At 45.7% G+C, this 26,866-nt stretch overlaps 1 protein-coding gene across 1 annotated transcript in view; it reads left to right on the top strand.

Annotated features, from left to right (window-relative positions):
* LOC123094050 (uncharacterized) overlaps nt 1-21,086 on the top strand; it is a 47,697-nt gene extending 26,611 nt beyond the window's left edge. Inside the window, exons 2-5 of the mRNA XM_044516136.1 lie at nt 17,068-19,289; nt 19,367-19,510; nt 20,251-20,388; nt 20,677-21,086. Coding sequence (XP_044372071.1) covers nt 17,097-19,289; nt 19,367-19,510; nt 20,251-20,388; nt 20,677-20,829 — 2,628 coding nt within the window. The 5' untranslated portion in view covers nt 17,068-17,096 and the 3' untranslated portion in view covers nt 20,830-21,086. The remainder of the gene's footprint in view (nt 1-17,067; nt 19,290-19,366; nt 19,511-20,250; nt 20,389-20,676) is intronic.
* The last annotated feature ends 5,780 nt before the right edge of the window (nt 21,087-26,866 follow it).

Raw genomic sequence — 26,866 nt, forward strand, 5'->3', positions numbered from 1 at the left:
CCACGCAGCCCAAGTGGCCCCCCGGGAGGGGTGGCCCCTCCCGGTGGACCTCCGGAACCCTTCCGGTGGCCCCGGTACAATACCGGTACGCCCTCGAAACTTTCCGGTGTCCGTTTGACAACTTCCCATATATAAATCTTTACCTCCGGACCCTTCCGGAACTCCTCGTGACGTCCGGGATCTCATCCGGGACTCCTAACAACATTCGGTAGTCACATACTAGTCTTCCTAATAACCCTAGCGTCACCGAACCTTAAGTGTGTAGACCCTACGGGTTCGGGAGACACGCAGACATGACCGAGACGACTCTCGGGCAATAACGAACAGCGGGATCTGGATACCCATGTTGGCTCCCACATGCTCCTCGATGATTTCATCAGTTGAACCACGATGTCGAGGATTCGATCAAACCCTGTATACAATTCCCTTTGTCAATCGGTACGTTACTTGCCCGAGACTCGATCGTCGGTATCCTAATACCTTGTTCAGTCTCGTTACCGGCAAGTCACTTTACTCGTACCGTAATGCATGATCCCGTGGCCAACACCTTGGTCACCTTGAGCTCATTATGATGATGCATTATCGAGTGGGCCCAGAGATACCTCTCCGTCATACGGAGTGACAAATCCCAGTCTCGATCTGTGTCAACCCAACAGACACTTTCGGAGATACCTGTAGTGCACCTTTATAATCACCCAGTTACGTTGTGATGTTTGGTACACCCAAAGCACTCTTACGGTATCCGGGAGTTACACGATCTCATGGTCTAAGGAAGAGATAGTTGACATTGGCAAAGCTCTAGCAAACGAACTACACGATCTTTGTGCCATGCTTAGGATTGGGTCTTGTCCATCACATCATTCTCCTAATGATGTGATCCTGTTATCAACGACATCCAATGTCCATAGCCAGGAAACCATGACTATCTATTGATCACAACGAGCTAGTCAACTAGAGGCCCACTAGGGACATATTGTGGTCTATGTGTTCACAGGTGTATTACGATTTCCGGATAATACAGTTATAGCATGAACAAAAGACAATTATCATGAACAACGAAATATAATAATACTTTTATTATTGCCTCTAGGGCATATTTCCAACAGTCTCCCACTTGCATTAGAGTCACCAATCTAGTTACATTGTGATGAATCGAACACCCATAGAGTTCTGGTGTTGATCATGTTTTGCTCGCGAGAGAGGTTTAGTCAACGGATCTGCGACATTCAGATCTGTATGTACTTTGCAAATTTCTATGTCTCCATCTTGAACATTTTCACGGATGGAGTTGAAACGACGCTTGATGTGCCTGGTCTTCTTGTGAAACCTGGGCTCCTTTGCAAGGGCAATAGCTCCAGTGTTGTCACAGAAGAGTTTGATTGGCCCCGACGCATTGGGTATGACTCCTAGGTCGGTGATGAACTCCTTCACCCAAATTGCTTCATGTGCTGCCTCCGAGGCTGCCATGTACTCCGCTTCACACGTAGATCCCGCCACGATGCTCTGCTTGCAGCTGCACCAGCTTACTGCTCCACCATTCAACATATACACGTATCCAGTTTGTGACTTAGAGTCATCCGGATCTGAGTCAAAGCTAGCGTCGACGTAACCCTTTACGACGAGCTCTTCGTCTCCTCCATAAACGAGAAACATGTCCCTTGTCCTTTTCAGGTACTTCAGGATATTCTTGACCGCTGTCCAGTGTTCCTTGCCGGGATTACTTTGGTATCTTGCTACCAAACTTACGGCAAGGTTTACATCAGGTCTGGTACACAGTATGGCATACATAATAGATCCTATGGCTGAAGCATAGGGGATGACACTCATCTCTTCTTTATCTTTTGCCGTGGTCGGTGACTGAGCCGAGCTCAATCTCACACCTTGTAACATAGGCAAGAACCCTTTCTTGGACTGATCCATTTTGAACCTTTTCAAAATCTTATCAAGGTATGTACTTTGTGAAAGACCTATGAGGCGTCTTGATCTATCTCTATAGATCTTGATGCCTAATATATAAGCAGCTTCTCCAAGGTCCTTCATTGAAAAACATTTGTTCAAGTAGGCCTTAATGCTGTCCAGAAATTCTATATTATTTCCCATCAAGAGTATGTCATCTACATATAATATGAGAAATGCTACAGAGCTCCCACTCACTTTCTTGTAAACGCAGGCTTCTCCATAAGTCTGCATAAACCCAAACGCTTTGATCATCTCATCAAAGCGAATATTCCAACTCCGAGATGCTTGCACCAGCCCATAAATGGATCGCTGGAGCTTGCATACTTTGTTAGCGTTCTTAGGATCGACAAAACCTTCCGGCTGCATCATATACAGCTCTTCCTTAAGATGCCCGTTAAGGAATGCCGTTTTGACGTCCATTTGCCATATCTCATAATCATAGTATGCGACAATTGCTAACATGATTCGGACGGACTTTAGCTTTGCTATGGGAGAGAATGTCTCATCGTAGTCAATCCCTTGAACTTGTCGATAACCCTTAGCGACAAGTCGAGCTTTATAGATGGTAACATTCCCATCCGCGTCCGTCTTCTTCTTAAAGATCCATTTGTTTTCTATTGCTCGCCGATCATCGGGCAAGTCTGTCAAAGTCCATACTTTGTTTCCATACATGGATTCTATCTCGGATTTCATGGCTTCAAGCCATTTGTTGGAATCTGGGCCCGCCATCGCTTCTTCATAGTTCGAAGGTTCACCGTTGTCTAACAACATGATTTCCAGGACGGGGTTGCCGTACCACTCTGGTGCGGAACGTGTCCTTGTGGACCTACGAAGTTCAGTAGCAACTTGATCCGAAGTACCTTGATCATCATCATTGGTTTCCTCTTCAGTTGGTGTAGGCATCACAGGAACATTTCCCTGAGCTGCACCACTATCCCGTTCGAGAGGTAGCACTTCATCGAGTTCTACTTTCCTCCCACTTACTTCTTTCGAGAGAAACTCTTTTTCCAGAAAGCATCTGTTCTTGGCAACAAAGATCTTGCCCTCGGATCTTAAGTAGAAGGTATACCCGACAGTTTCCTTAGGGTATCCTATGAAGACGCATTTTTCCGACTTGGGTTCGAGCTTTTCAGGTTGAAGTTTCTTGACATAAGCATCGCATCCCCAAACTTTTAGAAACGACAGCTTAGGTTTCTTCCCAAACCATAATTCATACGGTGTCGTCTCAACGGATTTAGACGGTGCCCTATTTAAAGTGAATGTAGCTGTCTCTAGAGCGTATCCCCAAAATGATAGCGGTAAATCGGTAAGAGACATCATAGACCGCACCATATCCAATAGAGTGCGACTACGACGTTCGGACACACCGTTTCGCTGAGGTGTTCCAGGCGGCGTGAGTTGTGAAACGATTCCACATTTCCTTAAGTGTGTGCCAAATTCGTGACTTAAATATTCTCCTCCACGATCTGATCGTAGGAACTTTATTTTTCGGTCACGTTGATTCTCTACTTCATTCTGAAATTCCTTGAACTTTTCAAAGGTCTCAGACTTGTGTTTCATTAAGTAGACATACCCATATCTACTCAAGTCATCAGTGAGAGTGAGAACATAACGATATCCTCCGCGAGCCTCAACGCTCATTGGACCGCACACATCGGTATGTATGATTTCCAACAAGTTGGTTGCTCGCTCCATTGTTCCGGAGAACGGAGTCTTGGTCATTTTGCCCATGAGGCATGGTTCGCATGTGTCAAACGATTCATAATCAAGAGACTCTAAAAGTCCATCAGCATGGAGCTTCTTCATGCGCTTGACACCAATGTGACCAAGGCGGCAGTGCCACAAGTATGTGGGACTATCGTTATCAACTTTACATCTTTTGGCATCCACACTATGAACATGTGTAATATTACGCTCGAGATTCATTAAGAATAAACCATTGACCATCGGAGCATGACCATAAAACATATCTCTCATATAAATCGAACAACCATTATTCTCAGACTTAAATGAGTAGCCATCTCGTATTAAACGAGATCCAGATACAATGTTCATGCTCAAACTTGGCACTAAATAACAATTATTAAGGTTCAAAACTAATCCCGTGGGTAAATGTAGAGGCAGCGTGCCGACGGCGATCACATCGACTCTGGAACCATTCCCGACGCGCATCGTCACCTCGTCCTTCGCCAGTCTCCGTTTATTCCGCAGCTCCTGCTGTGAGTTACAAATATGAGCAACGGCACCGGTATCAAATACCCAGGAGTTACTACGAGTACTGGTAAGGTACACATCAATTACATGTATATCAAATATACCTTTGGTGTTGCCGGCCTTCTTATCCGCTAAGTATTTGGGGCAGTTCCGCTTCCAGTGACCCTTCCCCTTGCAATAAAAGCACTCAGTCTCAGGCTTGGGTCCATTCTTTGACTTCTTCCCGGCAACTGGCTTACCGGGCGCGGCAACATCCTTGCCGTCCTTCTTGAAGTTCTTCTTGCCCTTGCCCTTCTTGAACTCAGTGGTCTTATTGACCATCAACACTTGATGTTCTTTCTTGATTTCAGCCTCTGCTGACTTCAGCATCGAGAACAATTCAGGAATGGTCTTTTCCATCCCCTGCATGTTGTAGTTCATCACAAAGCTCTTGTAGCTTGGTGGGAGCGACTGGAGGATTCTGTCAATGACCGCCTCAGCTGGGAGGTTAATGTTCAGCTGGGTCATACGGTTGTGCAACCCAGACATCTTTAGGATGTGTTCACTGACAGAACTGTTTTCCTCCATCTTACAACTGTAGAACTTGTCGGAGATGTCATATCTCTCGACCCGGGCGTGAGCTTGGAAAACCAGTTTCAGCTCCTCGAACATCTCATATGCTCCGTGATGCTCAAAACGCTTTTGGAGCCCCGGTTCTAAGCTGTAAAGCATGCCGCACTGAACGAGGGAGTAATCATCAGCACGAGTTTGCCAAGCATTCATAATGTCTTGGTTCTCTGGGACGGGAGCGTCACCTAGCGGTCCATCTAGGACATATTGTTTCCTGGCAGCTATGAGGATGATCCTCAGGTTCCGGACCCAGTCCGTATAGTTGCTGCCATCATCTTTCAGCTTGGTTTTCTCTAGGAACGCGTTGAAGTTCATGTTGACATGAGCGTTGGCCATTTGATCTACAAGACATATTTGCAAAGGTTTTAGACTAAGTTCATGATAATTAAGTTCTAATCAAATTATGAACTCCCACTCAGATTAGACATCCCTCTAGTCATCTAAGTGTTACACGATCCGAGTCGACTAGCCCGTGTCCGATCATCACGTGAGACGGACTAGTCATCGTCGGTGAACATCTTCATGTTGATCGTATCTTCCATACGACTCGTGTTCGACCTTTCGGTCTCCGTGTTCCGAGGCCATGTCTGCACATGCTAGGCTCGTCAAGTTAACCCTAAGTGTTTTGCTGTGTAAAACTGTCTTACACCCGTTGTATGTGAACGTAAGGATCCATCACACCCGATCATCACGTGGTGCTTAGAAACGACGAACTGTAGCAACGGTGCACAGTTAGGGGAGAACACTTCTTGAAATTTTGTAAGGGATCATCTTATTTACTACCGTCGTCCTAAGTAAACAAGATGCATAAACATAATAAACATCACATGCAATTATATAGTTGTGACATGATATGGCCAATATCATATAGCTCCATTGATCTCCATCTTCGGGGCTCCATGATCATCTTGTCACCGGCTTGACACCATGATCTCCATCATGATCCCATCGTGTCTTCATGAAGTTGTCACGCCAACGACTACTTCTACTTCTATGGCTAACGCGTTTAGCAATAAAGTAAAGTAAGTTACATGGCGTTCTTCAATGACACGCAGGTCATACAAAAAATAAAGACAACTCCTATGGCTCCTGCCGGTTGTCATACTCATCGACATGCAAGTCGTGAATCCTATTACAAGAACATGATCTCATACATCACAATTCATCATTCATCACAACTTCTGGCCATATCACATCACATGATCAATCGCTGCAAAAACAAGTTAGACGTCCTCTAATTGTTGTTGCATCTTTTACGTGGCTGCAATTGGGTTCTAGCAAGAACGTTTTCTTACCTACGAATAACCACAACGTGATTTTGTCAACTTCTATTTACCCTTCATAAGGGCCCTTTTCATCGAATCCGCTCCAACTAAAGTGGGAGAGACAGACACCCGCCAGCCACCTTATGCAACTAGTGCATGTCAATCGGTGGAACCGGTCTCACGTAAGCGTACGTGTAAGGTTGGTCCGGGCCGCTTCATCCCATAATACCGTTGAAGCAAGAAAAGACTAGTAGAGGCAAGTAAGTTGACAAGATCCACGCCCACAACAAAATTGTGTTCTACTCGTGCAAAGAGAACTACGCATAGACCTAGCTCATGATGCCACTGTTGGGGAACGTTGCAGAAAATTAAAAAAAATTCTACGGTTTCACCAAGATCCATCTATGAGTTCATCTAAGCAACGAGTCATGGGAGAGAGATTGCATCTACATACCACTTGTAGATCGCGAGCGGAAGCTTGCACGGTGATGGTGGAGTCGTACTCGCCGTGATTCGGATCACCGATGACCAATTGCTGAACGGACAGCACCTCCGCGTTCAACACACGTACGGTACGGGCGACGTCTCCTCCTTCTTGATCCAGCAAGGGGAAGGAGAGGTTGAGGAAGATGGCTCCAGCAGCAGCACGACGGCGTGATGATGGTGGAGTGACAGTTCTCCGACAGGGCTTCGCCAAGCACACGCGGAGGAGGAGAGGTGTTGGGGAGGGGAGGGGCTGCGCCTTCAATGGTGTTTTGCAGCCCTCCCCTCGCCCCTCTATTTATAGGGGGAAGGGAGAAGGGGCCGGCCCCTCTAGATGCATCTAGAGGGGGGGCGGCGGCCAAGGGGAGGGGGGACTTGCCCCCCAAGCAAGGGGGGGCGCCCCCTCTAGGGTTCCCCCCTCAACCCTAGGCGCAAGGGCCCATGGGAGGGGGTGCGCCCAGCCCACCAGGGGCTGGCCAACTCCCCACGCAGCCCAAGTGGCCCCCCGGGAGGGGTGGCCCCTCCCGGTGGACCTCCGGAACCCTTCCGGTGGCCCCGGTACAATACCGGTACGCCCCCGAAACTTTCCGGTGTCCGTTTGACAACTTCCCATATATAAATCTTTACCTCCGGACCCTTCCGGAACTCCTCGTGACGTCCGGGATCTCATCCGGGACTCCGAACAACATTCGGTAGTCACATACTAGTCTTCCTAATAACCCTAGCGTCACCGAACCTTAAGTGTGTAGACCCTACGGGTTCGGGAGACACGCAGACATGACCGAGACGACTCTCGGGCAATAACCAACAGCGGGATCTGGATACCCATGTTGGCTCCCACATGCTCCTCGATGATTTCATCGGTTGAACCACGATGTCGAGGATTCGATCAAACCCTGTATGCAATTCCCTTTGTCAATCGGTACGTTGCTTGCCCGAGACTCGATCGTCGGTATCCTAATACCTTGTTCAGTCTCGTTACCGGCAAGTCACTTTACTCGTACCGTAATGCATGATCCCGTGGCCAACACCTTGGTCACCTTGAGCTCATTATGATGATGCATTACCGAGTGGGCCCAGAGATACCTCTCCGTCATACGGAGTGACAAATCCCAGTCTCGATCCGTGTCAACCCAACAGACACTTTCGGAGATACCTGTAGTGCACCTTTATAATCACCCAGTTACGTTGTGACGTTTGGTACACCCAAAGCACTCTTACGGTATCCGGGAGTCATGGTCTAAGGAAGAGATACTTGACATTGGCAAAGCTCTAGCAAACGAACTACACGATCTTTGTGCCATGCTTAGGATTGGGTCTTGTCCATCACATCATTCTCCTAATGATGTGATCCCGTTATCAACGACATCCAATGTCCATAGCCAGGAAACCATGACTATCTGTTGATCACAACGAGCTAGTCAACTAGAGGCTCACTAGGGACATATTGTGGTCTATGTGTTCACACGTGTATTACGATTTCCGGATAATACAGTTATAGCATGAACAAAAGAAAATTATCATGAACAACGAAATATAATAATACTTTTATTATTGCCTCTAGGGCATATTTCCAACAGTGCAGCGCATCCCAGACGGCGCGAGAGGTGTGGAGCTGGGTCAATTGCCCGATGATGTCCTCAGTCATGGAGGATAGCAGGGCGATGAGGACCACCTGGTCCTGTTGATACCAGCGAAGGAACGCCGGATTGGCCACGACACGGGCAGCATCGCCGGTGCCCTCGGTGATGGTCTCCGGTGGAGCAGGGATAGAGCCATCGACATAGCCGAAGGAGCCCTGCGCGCGAAGGACGGGGACGGCCTGAGTTTTCCACAGAAGAAAATTCTCCCTCGTGAGGCGGATGGTGATCAAGTTGGCGATGGCAGCAATGGAGGCGGAGCCGGACGAGGCCATCGCGCCGGAGGTGCCATCACTGGAAGCAGGGGCGGTGGACATGGTGAGGAAAAGGGTCGAGCTCTGATACCAAGACAGAAGATGTTGTTTGCCGTGATTCTTCTCAATAGAATTCAGCTGTTTATATACAGCTCGTACAACTTCAGTTACACATCAAGAGATGGTGGATAATTAAGAATGAAGTCTCTAGACCTTCTATATTCTAGCACTAAGCCATAATGCTAGAGCACTAACATAATACAGCTAACAGAGCCCATCGAGAATTCACAATGACATAAATAAAACAAGGACGTTTGGTTCCTGGCTGGTTCCTGGTTGACTAGGGTCTCCTGGCGGCTAGCTCCTAGGTCTATGAGAAGTGCCGAAGTGGGCTCGGGTGCTAGGCCCCTGGGCTGGGCTAACTGGCAACTCTTTTGTTAGTGGGCTGATTTGAAGTAGGGGTGTCATTTCAAACTTTTGAAAATTAGCGAGCTAAATGAGTTAGCTCGTGAAACTCATTTGCTCGCTCGTTAAGCTCGTTAAACTTAACGAGCAAGAAACTCTGTTCGGCTTGGTTCATTAACTAACGAGCACGAGCCAAAACGAGCCAAACTATCGAGCACTCATTATGCTCGCGAGCTTCGAGCTTTTCGTCACATATTGTGCAAAATAATTTCAAAGTTCTATTACCTTGGTGAAAATAACATGGTCGTGGAAAGTCAGTATTTCTGAGAACATAGGTTCCTTAAAAGCCATATCTGCAGCCTCAACATGGGACCATGCCAGAGTTGCATCGGCACCATCTTCTTTGCATCCCCTTTCAATGCTTAAGGCGATCCAGTGAGTAAAATAGACAATACTATCACCAGGAAGTTCCTTTTGGGGACCAAAACATGACATCAAATAAGCATTGGTTATTATGTTGGGGTCGAATACCAGAGAAACATAGGAGAGAATTACTGATATAGAAATACTAATGTTCTAAACTCCACGAAACTTCTTACCCCAAACTGGGTTGAGCAAAGCTCATATTCAGGCTGCAGTATAAACTGGGTCTATACTTATAAACTGGGTTGACAGCTACAAGACCATCCCGGCATCCTTTTCGGTTCTGCATGTAGTGAGTAAGCTCGTATGCCAAGAGCACGTTATCAGTAATCATACGTCCCGGCACGAAGGCACTCTGTGAAGGAGAAATGATATCGGGCAACAACACCTTCAGCCGGTTTGCGAGGACCTTGGAAATGAGCTTGTAGATGACGTTGCAGAGACTGATCGGGCGCTTTGAGGTCTCCAACAGAGTCAAGGGCCTGCTTCACCTCCTTAGCAGAAAACGTCCTGACAAGGCCATCATTCATTGCCGGTGTAACGGACACTGGGACATGTTGGAGAATATCATCGTTTAAAGGACCTGCATGAGAGGTGAACAAACTTTTGTAGTGGATACAAAAAAGGCTTGCTACAAGGTCAAACTGATTTGGCTGTAGAAATAGATTTGGTTTCATTAATGAACTCAGGGAGCCCATCCCTTTCAATAAAAAAAGAGTAGCCTAGGGCACTTCTAAATGTGTCCTAGTTATCGCACATCTAAATGACTCAATCAAATTAGAGAGAAAAAAACAACAACAAATGCTTGCACAAATCTTTACATAAAATAAATGACATAGGACTTAGATATGCAATACTTAGAGCACATCTAGATATGCTTTAGCAAAACTGAAGAGAAAAAAACAAGACCGATCTGATTGTTGGCCTTTAGATTAATCCGTCCAGTTCGGCTACACTTAATACCACACCGTGCGCACGAGCCCAATAATGTTGTGTGGTGGCCAGCGTATGCACTATGCAACATCGGCCAGATATGCAAGCAATCCGGTGGTCCGTGAAGACTTGTGAGCGGCTAGGGTTGACGAGGCGCTGCTTGATGAGTTGCGACGGATGGTATGGATGAAGGCGTGGGGTGACCCGGGTAGCTATGGGCTGAAAAATAGTATATGTTTATACCCATATTTATTACTTTGATTTGAAAATAGTATGCTTATTATATACGGAAGTCTCATGTACACAAGAACGTCAAACATACCAAGACTATTTCCTTGTAGGTTTTATTACAGAATAAGTAATTTATATGTTGCTACGCTCTATGTTTATATAGCCAAAATTATCCTTCATTAATGAATGTTTAGGCGTTTAAAGGATTTCATGGTTTTTTAGTTGAAAAGAGCTCATGTTGGAGCTGTGGTCTTGGATGAGTCAACTAAATTTTAGTGGTTCTCACGATTTTAATTCCCGACCCCCCTCGGGCATTTGGTGATGCTACTCCCGAAAGTTTAGTACAGATGGACATACGGTCTATATTATGAACTAAAAAAGATGTTCTATGTCAAACTAGGGGTACTTAGAAGTCATTTTCCTTTAAGCAAACAAAAATCCATTTGGATTTCTGGATAGAGAAAGTTTATTGCATGCGGTGTCATTGTTGGTGTATCTATAGCAACCAATCAGTGTCAGGTAAACACATGTTGCAGTATAGATGCGCACACATGTTTCTAGCTCCAGTTTACATATCCGTTGGATTGGAGGTACAGGCTTTCCATCATGGTCTTACGGTTTACTTAGAAAAAAGAGTTTATGATCATCACGTGTTCATCCAGATGTTTTTTGTTTATTTGGTTTAGAGCTAGCATCAGTTAGTCATGCTCTCTCAGAAACAACAAATATATAATAATAGCATAGCTACATGTCTCAGTGGCACCTTGCATCATATTTTAACTTGCTCGATTCAAATGTGTGCATGCTTTTTCAAAATGTGTTAATAACACTGTATATTATGTAAGATGGTTTTAAAATTACACTTGTCCATGATAAGTTTCCCACGGCTCCAAAAATAAATTGTATGGCGTTATCTCAGATAGCTGATACTTCAGCTCATCTATATAAATCATTGCTATTCGACAAAATAAAGTAACAACAAAAACAAAACCTTTAGTACCATACAAGTTAGGGTAGGCTAGATGTAAAACCCATAAGATCTCGCGACCAACTCATGATTCTAACACATAAATAGCAAGCTTCCACTCACCCATGTCCATGGCTAGTTCCTTGATGATACTCCAATCCTTCAGTTCTCTCTTTACAGACTCCTTCCATGTCAAATTCGGTCTACCCAGACCTTTCTTGACATTATCCGGACGCTTTAGCCGTCGGCTATGCACTGGAGTTTCTGGAGGCATGCGTTGAATATGCCCAAACCATCTCAGACAATGTTGGACAAGCTTCTCTTCATTTTGTGCTACCCCAACTCTATTTCGTATATCATCATTCCGGACTCGATCCTTCCTCGTGTGGCCACACATACATCTCAACATGCGCATCTCCGCCACACCTAACTATTGAACATGTCTCATTTTAGTCGGTGAACACTCGCGTCATATAACTTTGCGGGTCGAACCGCCGTCCTATATAACTTGCCTTTTACCTTTTGTGGCACCCTCTTGTCATAGAGAATGCCAGAAGTTTGGTGCCACTTCATCCATCCGGCATTGATTCGATAGCTCACGTCTTCATCAATACCCCCATTTCTGCAGCATTGACCCAAAATATCGATAGGTGTCCTTCTGAGGCACCACCTGCCCATCAAGGCTAACCTCCTCCTCCTCGCGCCTAATAGTACTGAAACCGCACCTCATGTACTCGGTTTTAGTTCTACTAAGCCTAAAACCTTTTGGTTCCAAGGTTTGTCTCCATAACTCTAGCTTCCTATTGACCCCCGTCCAACTATAGTCAACTAGAACCACATCATCCACAAAGAGCATACACCATGCAATATATCCTTGTATATCCCTTGTGGTCTCATCCATCACCAAAGCAAAAAAGATAACGGCTCAAAGCTGACCTGTGATGTAGTCCTATCTTAATTGGGAAGTCATCAACATCGACATCACTTGTTCGAACACTTGTCACAAATCATCGTACATGTCCTTGATGATGGGTAATGTACTTTGTTGGGACTTTGTTTTTCTCCAAGGCCCACCGCATGACATTCTGCGGTATCTTATCATAAGCCTTCTCCAAGTCAATGAACACCATATGCAGGTCCTTCTGTTGCTCCATGTATCTCTGCATAAATTGTCGTACCAAGAAATTGGCTTCCATGGTCGACCTCCCAGGCATGAAACTGAACTGAATTTTTGTCATGCTTGTCAGTCTTCTTAAGCGGTTCTCAATGACTCTCTCACATAGCTTCATTGTATGGCCCATCAGCTTAATTCCATGATAATTAGTACAACTCTGAACATTCCCCTTGTTCTTGAAGATTGGTACTAACATACTTCGTCTCCATTCTTCCGGCATCTTGTTTGCCCAAAAAATGAGGTTGAAAAGTTTGGTTAGTCATACTATTGCTATGTCCCCGAGGCCTTTCCACACCTCAATGGGGATACAATCAGGGCCCATTGCCTTGCCTCCTTTCATCCTTTTTGAAGCCTCCTTGACCTTAGACTCCTGGATTCGCCGCACAAAATGCCTGTTGGTATCATCAAAGGAGTCGTCTAGTTCAATGGTAGACCTGTCATTCTCCCATTGAACAACTTGTCGAAGTGCTCCTTCCATCTATGTTTAATGGCCTCGTCCTTCACAAGGAGTTGGCCAGCTCCGTCCTTAATGCATTTGACTTGGCCAACATCTCTCGTCCTCCTCTCCCAGATCTTGGCCATCTTATAGATGTACCTTTCTCCTTCCTTCCCGCCTAAACTCTAGTAGAGTTCTCATACGCCCGATCTCTTTCTTCACTGACCGCTCGCTTTGCGTCCTTCTTCGCCATCTTGTACTTCTATGTTGTTTGCACTCCTATCAAGTATAGGTGTCTGAAACAATCTTTCTTCTCCTTAATCGCCTTCTAGACATCATCATTCCACCACCAGGTATCCTTAGCTTGGCTTATCCTTCCCCTGGACAATCCAAACTCCTGTGAGGCCACCTTACGAATGCAAGTCACCACCCTTCATCCATAGACTGTCTACATCCCCTCCTTCCTGCCAAGGGCCCTCCTTAATGACCCTCTCCTTGAACGCCTGAGCTATCTCCTCCTTGAGCTTCCACCACTTCGTTCTAGTGACTCTGGCATGCTTATCCCGTTGTACAGGAATTGGAAAGCGGAAGTCACCAACCACCAACTTATGCTAAAGGGACAACACTCTCTCCAGGTATCACCTTACAATCTAGGCATGCACGCCTATCTTCTCTTCTCAAGAGGATGAAATCAATCTACCTAGAGTGTTGACCACTACTAAAAGTCACTGGATGTGGTTCTCTCTTTTTAAAGAGGGTGTTAGCTACAATCATGTCATAGACTAGAGAAAAGCTTAACACATTATTTCCTTCTTGATTCCTGATGCCATAGCCAACAAAGCCCCCATGCACCCCTTCAAAACCTCTGTTAGATGCACCCACGTGACCATTGAGGTCTCCTCCTATGAAGAGTTTCTCTTCAATTGGTACGCTCCTAACCATGTCCTCTAGCCCTTTCCAGAAATCCCTCTTGGTGTTCTCATTGAGGCCTACTTGTGGGGCATACGCGCTGGTAACACTGAGAACTAGGTCCCCAATTACCAGCTTGACCAAGATAATTCGGTCCCATGTCTCTTGACGTTTACCCCTCCATACTTGAGGCTCTTGTTGATCAAGATGCCTATGCCATTCTATTTGCAGTTGTCCCCGTGTACCTCAACTTGAAACCAGTATCCTCCACCTCCTTCGCCTTATGTCCCCTCCATTTGGTTTCTTGGACACAAAGGATATCAACACCTCTCATCACCGCTGCATCAAGTAGCTCCCCAAGCTTCCGTGTCAGAGACCCTACGTTCCAGCTACCTAAGCGGATCCTCCTAGGCTCGGCTAGATTCCTTACCCTTCGCACTAGCCGAGTCAAAAGTGAAAACCCTTGCTCATTTTCCACAACATCCGGGTGCCAATGTAGCGCGCCACTGAGGATGTAACGACCCGATCCTCGCTCATTTCCCACCGTATCCAGATCAAGATACGGCGCGCCACTGGGAGGGGGGTGTGACAGCCCGGCCCTTGCCCATTTGACAACATACTCGGGTTCCGATGTGGCGCATCGCTGAGAGGGTTATGCGCCAAAGAAAATCTTTTGGGTTTCATCTCCATAAGAGTGGCTGAGTTTTCACATTGGCTTGCCAAGCCTATCACAACCCTCCGTCTTTAGCCGGGCTTAGGGCCGACTATATTGAGACAACATAGGCAAAGTTTTTGCTTCGCTTAATGTGTGAGTTTTTTTGCCGTCGTATGACAAATTGAGAGAGTTAGCCAAATATGGGTCTTTCAGCACAAGTTTACTCTAGCAACCACTTGATTTCTAATGATATGACTCCAGTGTGCTATATATAAGCCGATTGTGTCGTGTATGGCGTTTGGATCGCGGCCTCCATGGAGGCCGAATTTTTGAAAATATCAAAATACAAAGTTTTTTGTTTCAAAAAAATCTGAAAAAAATTGTACAAGTAAGCAAGGATGTGATGTGTATGTGTGTAAATTTCAGGATGAAATACATTTAAATGCGACCTGTACAAAAAGATAAATTTGTGGCCAGACCTTTGAACAATTGATAGGCCAAACCTTAGTCCTAAAGTTTTGGCAATCAGGACGTCAGCACACTAATCAACTTTCCAGTTACCTCCGGCAATGCATTTCCTGCTAGCATCTCCTAAAACTGCACTAGTCGAGCCCCTAAGCAAGTCTTGATCAAAAGATACATCAATATTAAGTTTAACAAAGCCCAAAGGTTGTCGAGTACAACCCCTTTGTGCATGGTAGCATCAAGGGAAAGAGCAATAATATAGTTTGCCACCAGGGTATGAATCCCCATGGTACCCATGGTAGTCTGATTAACATCTTGATCATTCTCCTCATGGACCAGCTTACACCTTTCCTGCCACAAGTACCAAGTGGTAATGGCTATAAACTCACGAGCATTATCAATACCCAAAATAGACAGATCCTAATCCAGCATATGAAATAAAAATTCAAGGTCAGCCTCCATAGCATGATCAATTTCAAAAGCTCATTTAATCAGTACATCTAACCCCAAAACTCTCCAAATCCCTTAGCTTTGTTGGCATTGGAACAAAACGTGCTTAATATCCTCAGGTCCATTGGCATAAGAGGGGCTTTGAGGTGAAATTTTCAATGTCTATTGACAAGCGTAACACGTCAAGGAAGAGTGCCATGCAACATGCCACAAATAAAGATTTTTACCATGTCAGACAAGATAATTTCCAAGTCTTACACCAAATGGGATAGTAATAAATTGTCCCATTGCATTAGTTCCTCTGAGTTTCCTCTCATGTTGATGAGCCCATTCCACTAAATAGAATGAACGAACAGTGAATATCCCATTTGTGAAACTCCACACAATAAAGTTAGACATATCATGAAACAAAAGAGAAATCACAAGAACTCATTGTGCATCAATTGGCCACAGCGCTCGTCTGATCAAGTCATCATTCCAATTTGGTAACGAGATAAATAAGATCAAAAACCTAAGACATGAGATGTCCCCCTTTAGGAGTGACAATTCTTCTATTAGCACAATTTGGGATCCACGCATGGTCACAAATACCAATATTCTACCCATTACCAACTCTCCATATATTAATATCAACATTCTACCCATTACCAACTCTCCATATATAACGGTGATTCAAAGAATTTACTCCCACCATTATACTTTGCAAAGTAAAAGATGAGCCTTTTTTTAGTTTTGTATTCAGCAAATCATCATCTGGGAAATACTTGGCTTTCAAAATTGGAGTACATAAAGATTCTTGGTTCTCAAGAAGATGCCACACTTTTTTAGCCAGTATCGCCAAATTGAAGCAATGGATATTGCAAAACTCACCCATCCTTGATATTTTTTGGGACATATTTTCAAACAAGCCATCCAGTGTGTCTTCTTCTGAATCCTCGTCACCCCACCAAAAATGCGACACCGTGTCAGTGATTCCTTTGCAAGTCGACTTAGGATTTTAAAGACATCCCTCCATTCCTTTATATAAACGAGTGCATGTTTGACCGAGTTTTAGAAAAAAATTATCGATATCCACAATACGAAATTTATATCATTTGGTTCGTCATGGAAAGTAGTCTTATATTTTACCTATTAGGTATTGCAAATGTTGTTATTTTATTCTATAATCTTGGTCAAACATTCAAGTGGTTGACTTGCATGAAAATCAATACACCTTATATTTTGGAACGAAGGTAGTACATAGCATAGGTGGGAAAAGCTTTTTAGATGCTATTAGTCGACTACAAGAGCACATAACTATGGATAATTAACTTCTTTTACATGTGGTAACTGATCTACTAATTAAGTAATAACATTACAGTGTTGTCTAGAAAATGCTACGGTCATTTTCATGATGCATGCACTGTATATATGCTGTTCTGTTGTAATGACATTATCATATATCCCTGCAAAAAAAAATATCACATTATCTATCATATATGATGCTAATTAAATAATTTCGAACATGCATGTATTACATATGTGGTTCTGCTGCGCGTAATAACATTTCGTGTATGGTGCTAATTAAATTATTTTTGGAACTTAATTACGCGCAGGTGGCCAAGGGACAGGAACACAGAATAATATGGACTCGACAAGGGCAAGCTTCTCGCAGATGTGGCATGAGCAGGGAATCCAGTTAATGGTAATCATCAGCTTAATGCTACAGCTCATCCTGCTATTCACTGGTAACCACCGGTGGCGCAGAATCAGGTGGCGCAAAATCAGTGGGTTCATGAGGTTCATAGTGTGGCTGGTTTACGTGGGGGCGGACGCTATTGCCGTCTTCACCATTGGCCTCTTCTCCCAATACGAGGAAAAATACAAACTGAGAAGCCACGACTCTTCTGCGCACGATCGCATGCTGCCTTTCCTCTGGGCACCCTTTCTCCTTCTTCATCTGGGCGGCCAGGACACCATCACTGCGTTTTCCATTGAGGACAACAACCTATGGCTGAGGCACTTGTTGAACCTCCTGATCCAGGTCTCTCTGGCCATGTATGTCTTCTGGAAGTCGTTGGACATACTCAACTCACACCTGCTAGCCGTTGCGGTGCCCATATTTGTTGCTGGAATAATCAAATATGGCGAGAGGACATGGGCTCTACAGAGAGGGAGCCGAGATAGCCTCGGAAGTCGCAAGGTGGAGGAAGAGGAATCACAAGATGAAAGTGTTGCTGGTGATGTCGTGGCAGCTTATGCTCTTAAATCGGTACTTCAAGGCAGAGGGCTGCTTGCGGGACGGACAATGTTCCAGCTGGGAGATGGGGTCAAGGGGCATCTGGTGGATAATTTTGCAGACATGGGCCAAAGAGAAGGGAAGCTCAAGGTCGTAACGATGGAGCTTCGTATGATTTATGATATCCTGTACACAAAGGCTATGGTGCTGCAAAGCTGGACGGGCCGGGTGCTCCGGTGCGGCGCCTTGATCGCCATGCTAGTCGCCTTTGTGCTCTTCTCGATGAATCAGGAACTACAAGGCCACAACAAAGCCAACGTTACCATCACCTATGCATTGTTTGTCGGGAGTATCTTCATGGAATTTTATTCAGCCTCCATGGTGATAGTGTCGCCATGGACAAGGGCATGCTCGAAAGAGGGCAGCTTTCTCTGTTGGCTGGGCCGCGCTGCTTCCCGAAAAGGTTTGGCATGTCCGTCCATGGGGCAATTTAACCTTACAGACTACTCCTTGTACGAGAAATCTGTGCCAAGATTTTCCAAGGTCATCGCCGCATTGGGTCTAGAGAAGCAATGGAGAAACTTATGGCACATCAAGCACGTCGAAGACAAGGAGATCATGGAGTATATTGTGGGATTTTTTGACGACACAGATTCTGGGCAGAGATACCAGCGCCTAGAGCTTGGCCGGAAATTGAACTACTTGCTAAGTCTTCCCTTCGAGCATGCCCTTTTTCGCCTGCATATATTCACAGACATGCACATAAGCAGACACTTGCAGCTGGGAGGTGATGCAAGTCATTCGGCCCTGCTTGTGGCAGAGTGCAGAAAGATATCAGACTACCTCATGTACCTTATGGTGGTTCACCCTTCCATGCTACCAGTCAGCACGGCTGCCCAAGACCTTGAACCCTGCTTCGCCGAATGGATCAGGCACAACCACAGTGACAACATGACCAAGAGAGAGATTCTGGAGGCATATGCAAATCAAAGGCTCTACAATGAGAGGTTCTCATCATGTCCCTTTGAAGAATTTCCTTCCATGCATTCGTTGAGTGAGTTAAAGGAGGTATTGGTGAGGGTGCTCATATACGCTGCTGGTAAGTGCCCCATGGAACTACATGCGCGCAAGCTCAGCGACGGAGTGGAGCCTCTCACCGTGGTTGCGTCAATCATGATGCATCACGGTCTAGGGGATGTGGGAAGGGAGTTCAAGCTGTTGGCATCTGATGATCCTCATGTGCCCACACCAGGGTCGCTGGTGTCAGTGGATCAGAGCAGCTGGATCCGGCGGCCACAAGGGCCTCTCTACGCGTTTGAATTCTACCAGCATGCGTATGAATATGATCATCAGACGTGGTCGCTTCTGCAGCCTTCGCAAGAATACCCACGCTTATTTGTTAGGGCTTGGGCACCGCGAGACATGGTGTATCAGTCATGGATGTCACGATGGGAGGGAGGGCAAGCTGGGTGGTCAACATCCGAGAGAGAACAAACTGATTGGTCCTCATCAGATATCCAGCAGCATGTGGTCAACATGAACGGACTCAACCTACCACTACCACTGCACACACAGCCTGGACAATTTCCGTCGCTGCCGGTAACTAACTCCATCATATATAATTCGTTTCTTGTTTTTCGTCATGTCTCTTATACACATCTGGTGGATACGTGCAGAATGCCTCCCCTGATACTGATGTGGGATCGGAGGTGTATTGGTCGTCATCGGAGACATGGCAAGCTAATCAGTCACCGGAGACGGATATGCACCGAATTGATATACCAACTGACCCACAAATCCAACAAATTGCATCGGGAACGGTAAATGTTTCTAGCACTACTCCAGCATGCATATATAGTTGCTTCTTAGTTTTCCATGTCTAAACCTGGAAATGGTTTTGAATTATTTTTTTTTTTTTTGCGGGATGAAAATGGTTTTGAATTAACCAGGTTAAATGGTTTGGTCCTTGCTTTGGGTTTGCTTGGTTCGGTTTTTCATGGGGATAAACTTTTAACAGTTCGGTTTGGTTGGTTTAAGGAGGAATGAGTTCGATGTGGTTGGGTGTGGGCCTATTTAGTTTGGTCCCTAACAGTTCCTAGCTATGTCTGATAACAGATTTGTTAGATCGGTTCCATGCGTCCAGGCTCCGACGCAGGAGCACTGTTTCTCCAAGCGAGCGTACGTGCGCAGGAGTGCTGTTTGACATGCTGCTTCCCAGCTAGCACATGATTAAGCCGGCGGGTTATTAGGTGATATATATTTGTATAGATATACAACACGCGTGGGTTAAAAATCACAAGCTAAAACCACGGTTCGTTTACCAGTTTAGTTTGGTTTGGGTTCAGATTTCTTGTGATTTAGTTTAGGTTAGGTGTCAATACACATTTTTGTGGATTGGTTTGGCTTGGTTTTCTTAAATTTGTCACGTGGGTTTAGGTTGGGTATGGTTAAGTTACCCGACCATTGCCGGATTTTCCCATGTCTTACAGTGTACTAATTACGGCACAAATATGGATGGGTGTTCTACGTAATATTAACATTTTGACCCATGCATGAACAGAATACCTCACCTGAAACTGATTTGGCATTGGAGGTGTATCTGTCATCACCAGAGATTGAGCAAATTTATTCGTCATCAGAGATCCACCAACTTGACGTACCGATGCCCCCACAGTCCCAACAATTTGCAATACAACAGGTAACTACATCTTTGCTAAGCTTGCAAGCTGTAATGAATCTAAGACCTTGTGCTTTTTTCGAGACTTTTAATAAGATGTCCAAAAAAAAAAGCTACATCACCATTGCTTGAGCATACATATACATATACATATACATAACTGACTGTTGCCTCTTAATATCTCCTCCTCCTCCTGCTCCTTCTCCTCTTTTTTTGGGTATTAATTGTTCCTCCGTCGTACTCCATATTTATAGCTGACACCGTTCAAAAAAATATATATTTATAGCTGACATCGTTGTCCATGGACAGAATCTTGAAACTGTTGTGGCACCAGAAACAGAGCAAAAGCAAGTAGATGGAGCACTGGAGATTGAGCTTGCTGATGTAGCGTCGGAGATAGAGCAAGCTGGTGGGGTACTGGAGATAGAGCAGAAGGACAATGTGGGAAGTAGCACAAACTGAAGGTCGATCTCGTGCCGTCTGTAGGAACAAAATATATATTTTGCATTTCCACAAAAGATATCAGTATTACTATTACTTGGTTGTAATGGTCCAAGAACTTGTGTAAGATGTCGCTGTGTCAGCTCGATCAGCTACCGTGGTTGTTCTTTTACTAGGACATTTATTTATTTGTTCGCGTATTTGCACTTTTTTTTCATGCTTAGTCTGCCTGTACTCTATGTAACCTATATATACTTTTATTCTAAAAAACCTATATGCTTCTATATGTTTCCTTTCATACTCTGTAAGTGTTAATGCTAGTTTTTATGTATTTAATAGACTGTGCTAACTTTCTACTAATCGGAAGATAGTTACAGATCCGAACACTTTTCTAGTTAATTCATTTAACTAAGTCTGCATGCATGCATAGTACTCCGTCTGTTTTTTTTTAGTCTGACATATAAGATTTGGTCAAAGTTAAACTTTGTAAAGTTTGACTAACTTTATAGAAAAAACATTAACCTCTGCAATACTAAAGTTATATGTTATGAAAATTAATTTAATTATGCATCTAGTAATATTGATTTCATAGTGTGAATGTTGATATCTTTTCCTACAAAACTAGTCAAACTTTACAAAGTTTGACTGTCATCAATCTTTTATGCAAACCAAAAAGAAACAGAGGGAGTATGTGTGCATCTACATGCATGTCCATACTCTTGAAAATGTGCTAATGACATTTTTCTGTTAACTGTTCGGAAAAATGCCAAAATTGTTCGCATACTATGTTAAAAATGTTTGTACCATTCAAATATTTTTTTCCTGGCATTTAAAAGATGTTAACACGTTTAGAAATGGTACAAACATTCTACCCTTAACGGGATGATATTTAAGGATGAGCCCTGGACTGGGCCATGTGTGCGCGCTTTGACGTGTTACTTTACACACGGTCTATTGCAAGCTCTTAACGGGTATTTTGTGTTGCTTTGGGCCTAAGCACTGGGCTAAAAGCCCATTCTACCCTTGGTGGCCAATGTGTCAGCGAAGGTTAGAAGTTTTATTTGGAAGGTCAATCCTTATCTCCACAAGGTGAGAATGGTTACAAACTACATCTCTCTAGTTTATCATCTGAAAGAAGCTTATCCGGGGCCATCTGCCATGATTATCCATGAAGTTTAGTCAAGGAAGCGACACTTCGTAGGTTCTAGAAATAATGCATGAAGGAAAGAGAGACGAACTTCGAAGCTCATGAACAGGCAAAAACCGCTACCACTCTTGCTAGCGGACGCCATGTCCGGTTATCCGTGACACCTGGCATTATGCATGTAAACCACATTATTGAGCATTAATATGGTGGTGAGTTTAAAAAAATGGATACATTGGTGCATATCCATCACACCTTGCCCTCGCGAATTCAGCAGAATATGTTCTTGAGGTTTGATTAATACTCATATTTGAGGTGAATATGGCACTTGGGCTTTTATTTTATTTTTTGTTCCGCATAGTGCATCCACAATATGTTTTTGGTGTGGTGGCATGGCCCTTCCTCCCATGGTGGCTTTGTTTCTCTCTCTTCATCGGCGATGGTGTTTGCGGTTTGGTGCGCGGTTCCTTCGGTTTGTTGGTATGTTCGTGTGAGTGATGGGGTGTCTGTTTTGGATTCTTTCGCTTCATAATCGGTGAAGAGCCTTGTCCTCTTTGTATCTGGTTTTCACCCGCTTTTCCCTAATTAACCGGGCAACTCTCTTCTTCTATATAAAATGTAGGAACCCCTACCCCTCTTTTCAGGTGTTACTCGAAGGAAAAAAAAATGTGCATCCACACCCCCATCCAGAAGCTCTAGATTTGTCTTGTGACCAGCGAGGCTTCTCAACATCTGCAAAAATAAAACTAAAAATAACCCGCAAAACAAAAGGCTTCGCAACATCCGTGTTTTTTTATTCTTAACGCAAATGTGCACGTTTTTTGTGTGTGTATTACTACTTTGATCTTCTCTAGTTCCTCCCGACGATTATTGTTATTTTTTGGGAAGGCCATTATGGTTAGTTTTATTGGAACTCAAAATAGGTTTACATCGTCTACGAGCTTGCTGACAACAATGTCAGGAGGCTCGTTCCCGACGATTATTGTTATCTTCTCGTTGCCATGCATATACCTCGGTCTCTTTCATCCCTTGATGGGCAAACCAACCACGTACGAGCATAGCAGGGAGGCCGTAGCGATCGAGCGCAGAAGATGCATGCATGGGCTAGGAAGATATTGATTCAACGTTGCCGAACCTACCAATACCATCACCAGCTTAGCTAAGCTAGCCTTGAATGCAGCTCTGACAACCGGCGTCCAATGCAGCAGCCTACAAATAGAGGCCACCGTCTCACATCCACGGCATCCATTCCACTTGCACCCACAGATCGACCCCCATGGCAACCGGCTGTCGCTCCACCTCCGCCACCCGGGCCATCGTCCTCGCGCTGCTGCTCCTCTGCTTCGCCGCCACTACGGTGCAGTCGAGGAAGCCTTCGGCCAGGTACATCTCGTACGCGGCCCTCCCAAGACCCGACTGCCTGCGAGCCGGCCGTCCCGTTTTCTGCCGCGGGGTCTCGGCCATCTCCGGCAAGCCTTCACCCGGGTGGGCCTTTATATCTTACAGTGCTCGTTGATGCTGTCGTTTACAAATTGATTCTCTGGACTATATAGTACGTATATGAATCCAAGCTTAATTTGTTAGGTTTTGTTTGTTGCAGATGTGCATGTCACGACTCGACGCGGAGATGGCGGCGGATCTTCACAGAGATCCCTGAGCCCCTAGCAGCATCGATCGTCCGTGCTTTGTAGAACTGCAAGACAAGAGGAATATATATGTTGGAATTTATGTTTACCTTTAACTTGTAATCTCAACAGCATATCTCCTCCCCCTCTCTCTCGTAGCTATCTCAATCTTTGTAACGACCGTATCGTTGGCGATCGGTTCAACTTGTAAGCCACGGCAGGGCTTCTGCCTCATATCAATATAAATCATCGCGGCTCCCTTACGAGGGAGTAGGAACGCTTCCCAATCTAACATGGTCATCAGAGCCACCTCTTCCTAATACATCTAGCTACAACAAAACCACAACCACAACCACCGCCGCCACCGCCGCCATGTCTTCCTCGTCGTCCGCCTCCCTCAACCTTGGGGCACCGCCGACGGAGAAGCTCGCGAGAGGAAACTTCATCCTCTGGAAGGCACAAGTCCTACCAGCACTGCGAGGCGCGCAGGTGACTGGTTTACTGGACAACAGCGATGCAGCTCCGCCCAAAACGGCGGAGATCACGCAGGCGGACAAAACCACGGCCATGGCGCCGAACCCGCTGTATGCGGCATGGATCGCCAAAGATCAACAGGTGCTCTCATATCTGCTAAATTCCATGACCCTAGAAATACTTGCGCAGGTCATCGGAAAGGAGTCCACCTTCGAGGTGTGGACAGCGGTGACAACCATCTTCGCCTCCCAATCGCAATCTCGGATCACAAATCTGAGAATTGCGATCACCAACACCAAGAAGGGCACCATGTCTAGCTCCGCCTTCAGGCCAAGATGAAGAGTCTTGGCGACGAGCTAGCAGCCGCCGGTCGTCCCGTCTCTGACCCGGAGATGGTGGACTACATCCTGGCTGGGCTGGACCGCGACTACGACCCTGTGGTTGCGGCGATCGGCGCCATCAAGAACACGATCACTGCCGAAGATCTGTTTGCCCAAATCTCCGCCTTTGACCAGAGAATGGAGATGTTGGGCGATGCTCTCCTGGTGGTTTCCACACCTCTGCAAACGCCGCCTACAGAGGCCGCGGCCAAGCCCGTGGGAGACCCTACCGTGGGCGAGGCACAAGGGGGCGCGGCCGTGGAGATCGGCAGCCCTCTCCTGCTCGCGGCGGGAACAGCTACAGAGGACGCCAGCGCCAGAATCAACCACAACAGTCGCGCGATCAACAGCAGCGCGACAACCCCGAGTGCCAGATATGCCTCAAGTATCATCCGGGGGGCGCGGCTCTGCTGGTGGCGCTATGAAGATGGAGAACCAGAGGAGAAGGCGGCGCATGCAGCCACCTACGGCGTAGATACCAACTGGTACGCCGACACGGGAGCCACAAATCATATCACAGGAGAACTTGATCAGCTGACAATGCGGGAGAAGTACAACGAAGGCGATCAAATCCACACAGCAAGCGGTTCTGGTATGGCAATAACACATATTGGTAGTTCAATTGTTAAAAACCCCATCAAAAACTTGCATCTGAAAAATATTCTCCATGTTCCTGAAGCAGCAAAAAGCCTTCTTTCTGTTCATCGATTCACTCGTGATAATCATGTTCTCATAGAGTTTCATCCCTATTTTTTCTTGGTTAAGGATCTGGCCACACGGAGAATCATTCTTAGAGGACGGTGTGTGGGAGGCCTCTACCCACTCATATCATCATCATCATGAGCATCAAATAAACAAGCGTACCTTGTCGTCAAGCCATCTTCAGCAAAGTGGCACAGTCGCTTGGGTCATCCGTCCTCAGTAATAGTTAAACATGTCCTTAGCAAGAATAAGCTCCTCTATGAGCCTAGTGTTGAGTCAGTTTGCGATCCGTGTCAACAAGCAAAAAGTCGTCAATTACCTTACCCTATCTCTACCAGTGTGTCCACTGCACCTTTGCAACTCATATTTTCAGATGTCTGGGGGCCAGCCCCCACTTCCGTTGGTAAATTTTCCTACTATGTAAGTTTTATTGATGACTATAGTAAATTTACTTGGATTTACTTATTAAAGAAGAGATCCGATGTATTCCAAGTTTTCATCAATTTCTAAAACCTTGTTGAACGCAAACTGAGCTCTAAAATTATTGCTATGCAAACAGACTGGGGAGGTGAGTATGAGAAACTCAACTCATTCTTCCAAAAACTTGGCATTTCCCATCATGTTTCTTGCCCTCATGCTCACCAGCAAAATGGGTCTGCTGAAAGAAAGCATCGTCACATTGTTGATGTAGGGCTTGCATTGCTAGCAAATGCATCCATGCCACTTAAGTTTTGGGATGAAGCCTTCTTAACTGCTACATACCTTATCAACTTGCTCCCTAGTAAGGTCATCAAGCTTGAAACACCCATCACACGGCTCCTTGGTATAACGCCAAATTACACATCTCTTCGTATCTTTGGTTGTGCATGTTGGCCGAATCTTCGGCCCTACAACACACGTAAACTTGCTTTTCGTTCAAAGAGGTGTGTGTTCTTAGGGTATAGTCCCATGCACAAAGGAGTCAAGTGCTTGGATGTTCCTACAGGAAGAATCTACATATCTAGAGATGTTGTATTCGATGAGTCCATCTTTCCATTTGCATCTCTACATCCTAACGCTGGTGCACTCCTTCGAAAAGAGATTCTTCTCCTTCTTGAACATCTTCGGAGTTTTGATCAAGGGGGAGACAATTGCACTAACCAAAATGATGATATTGCTAGCACCAGTTCTGCTCTTGTTCCTGTGCAGGTCGGCAATGGAAACGGCGCTCAAAACGGTGCTCAGAATGATCAAAACGGAGGGTTATTTCATGTGCTGCAAGAAGACGAAAACGGCGCTGAAAACGGAGTTGATCCGGCTGCGCCAGCAACTCCTGTGCGGCAGTTGGCATCGGATCGCGGGACAGAATCGTCCTCGGATCACGGGCGCGACAGGCGCGGACGCGCTCCCTCGATCAGCTAGCCCGGAGTCGCCACGTCGCCAGCCAGCGGGACCGCCAGCGGGGCCGTATCCTCCTCGTGCTCCACACCACGGTCCCGCGCTCCAGGCAGCCAACCCTGAGCCGCCACATCATCTACATGCGGGGCCGCATCCCCTTCGGGCTCCGCGTCGCTGTCTCCCTGCATGCATGCGCCGGGCGAGGCGGGATCTTCTGCATCCGACGCCCCTGTGGACACCAGGATGACTGGTGGAGACGGGGCCACACCTGGCTCATATGGATCTCCTGTGGCAACGCCAGCGGGGTCGCCTGGATCTTCTGTGGCAGATCCTCCTATGCAGCGTGTACAGCCAGC

The sequence above is a fragment of the Triticum aestivum genome, chromosome 4B (assembly GCF_018294505.1).
Source record: "Triticum aestivum cultivar Chinese Spring chromosome 4B, IWGSC CS RefSeq v2.1, whole genome shotgun sequence".
Taxonomy (NCBI): Eukaryota; Viridiplantae; Streptophyta; class Magnoliopsida; order Poales; family Poaceae; genus Triticum; species Triticum aestivum.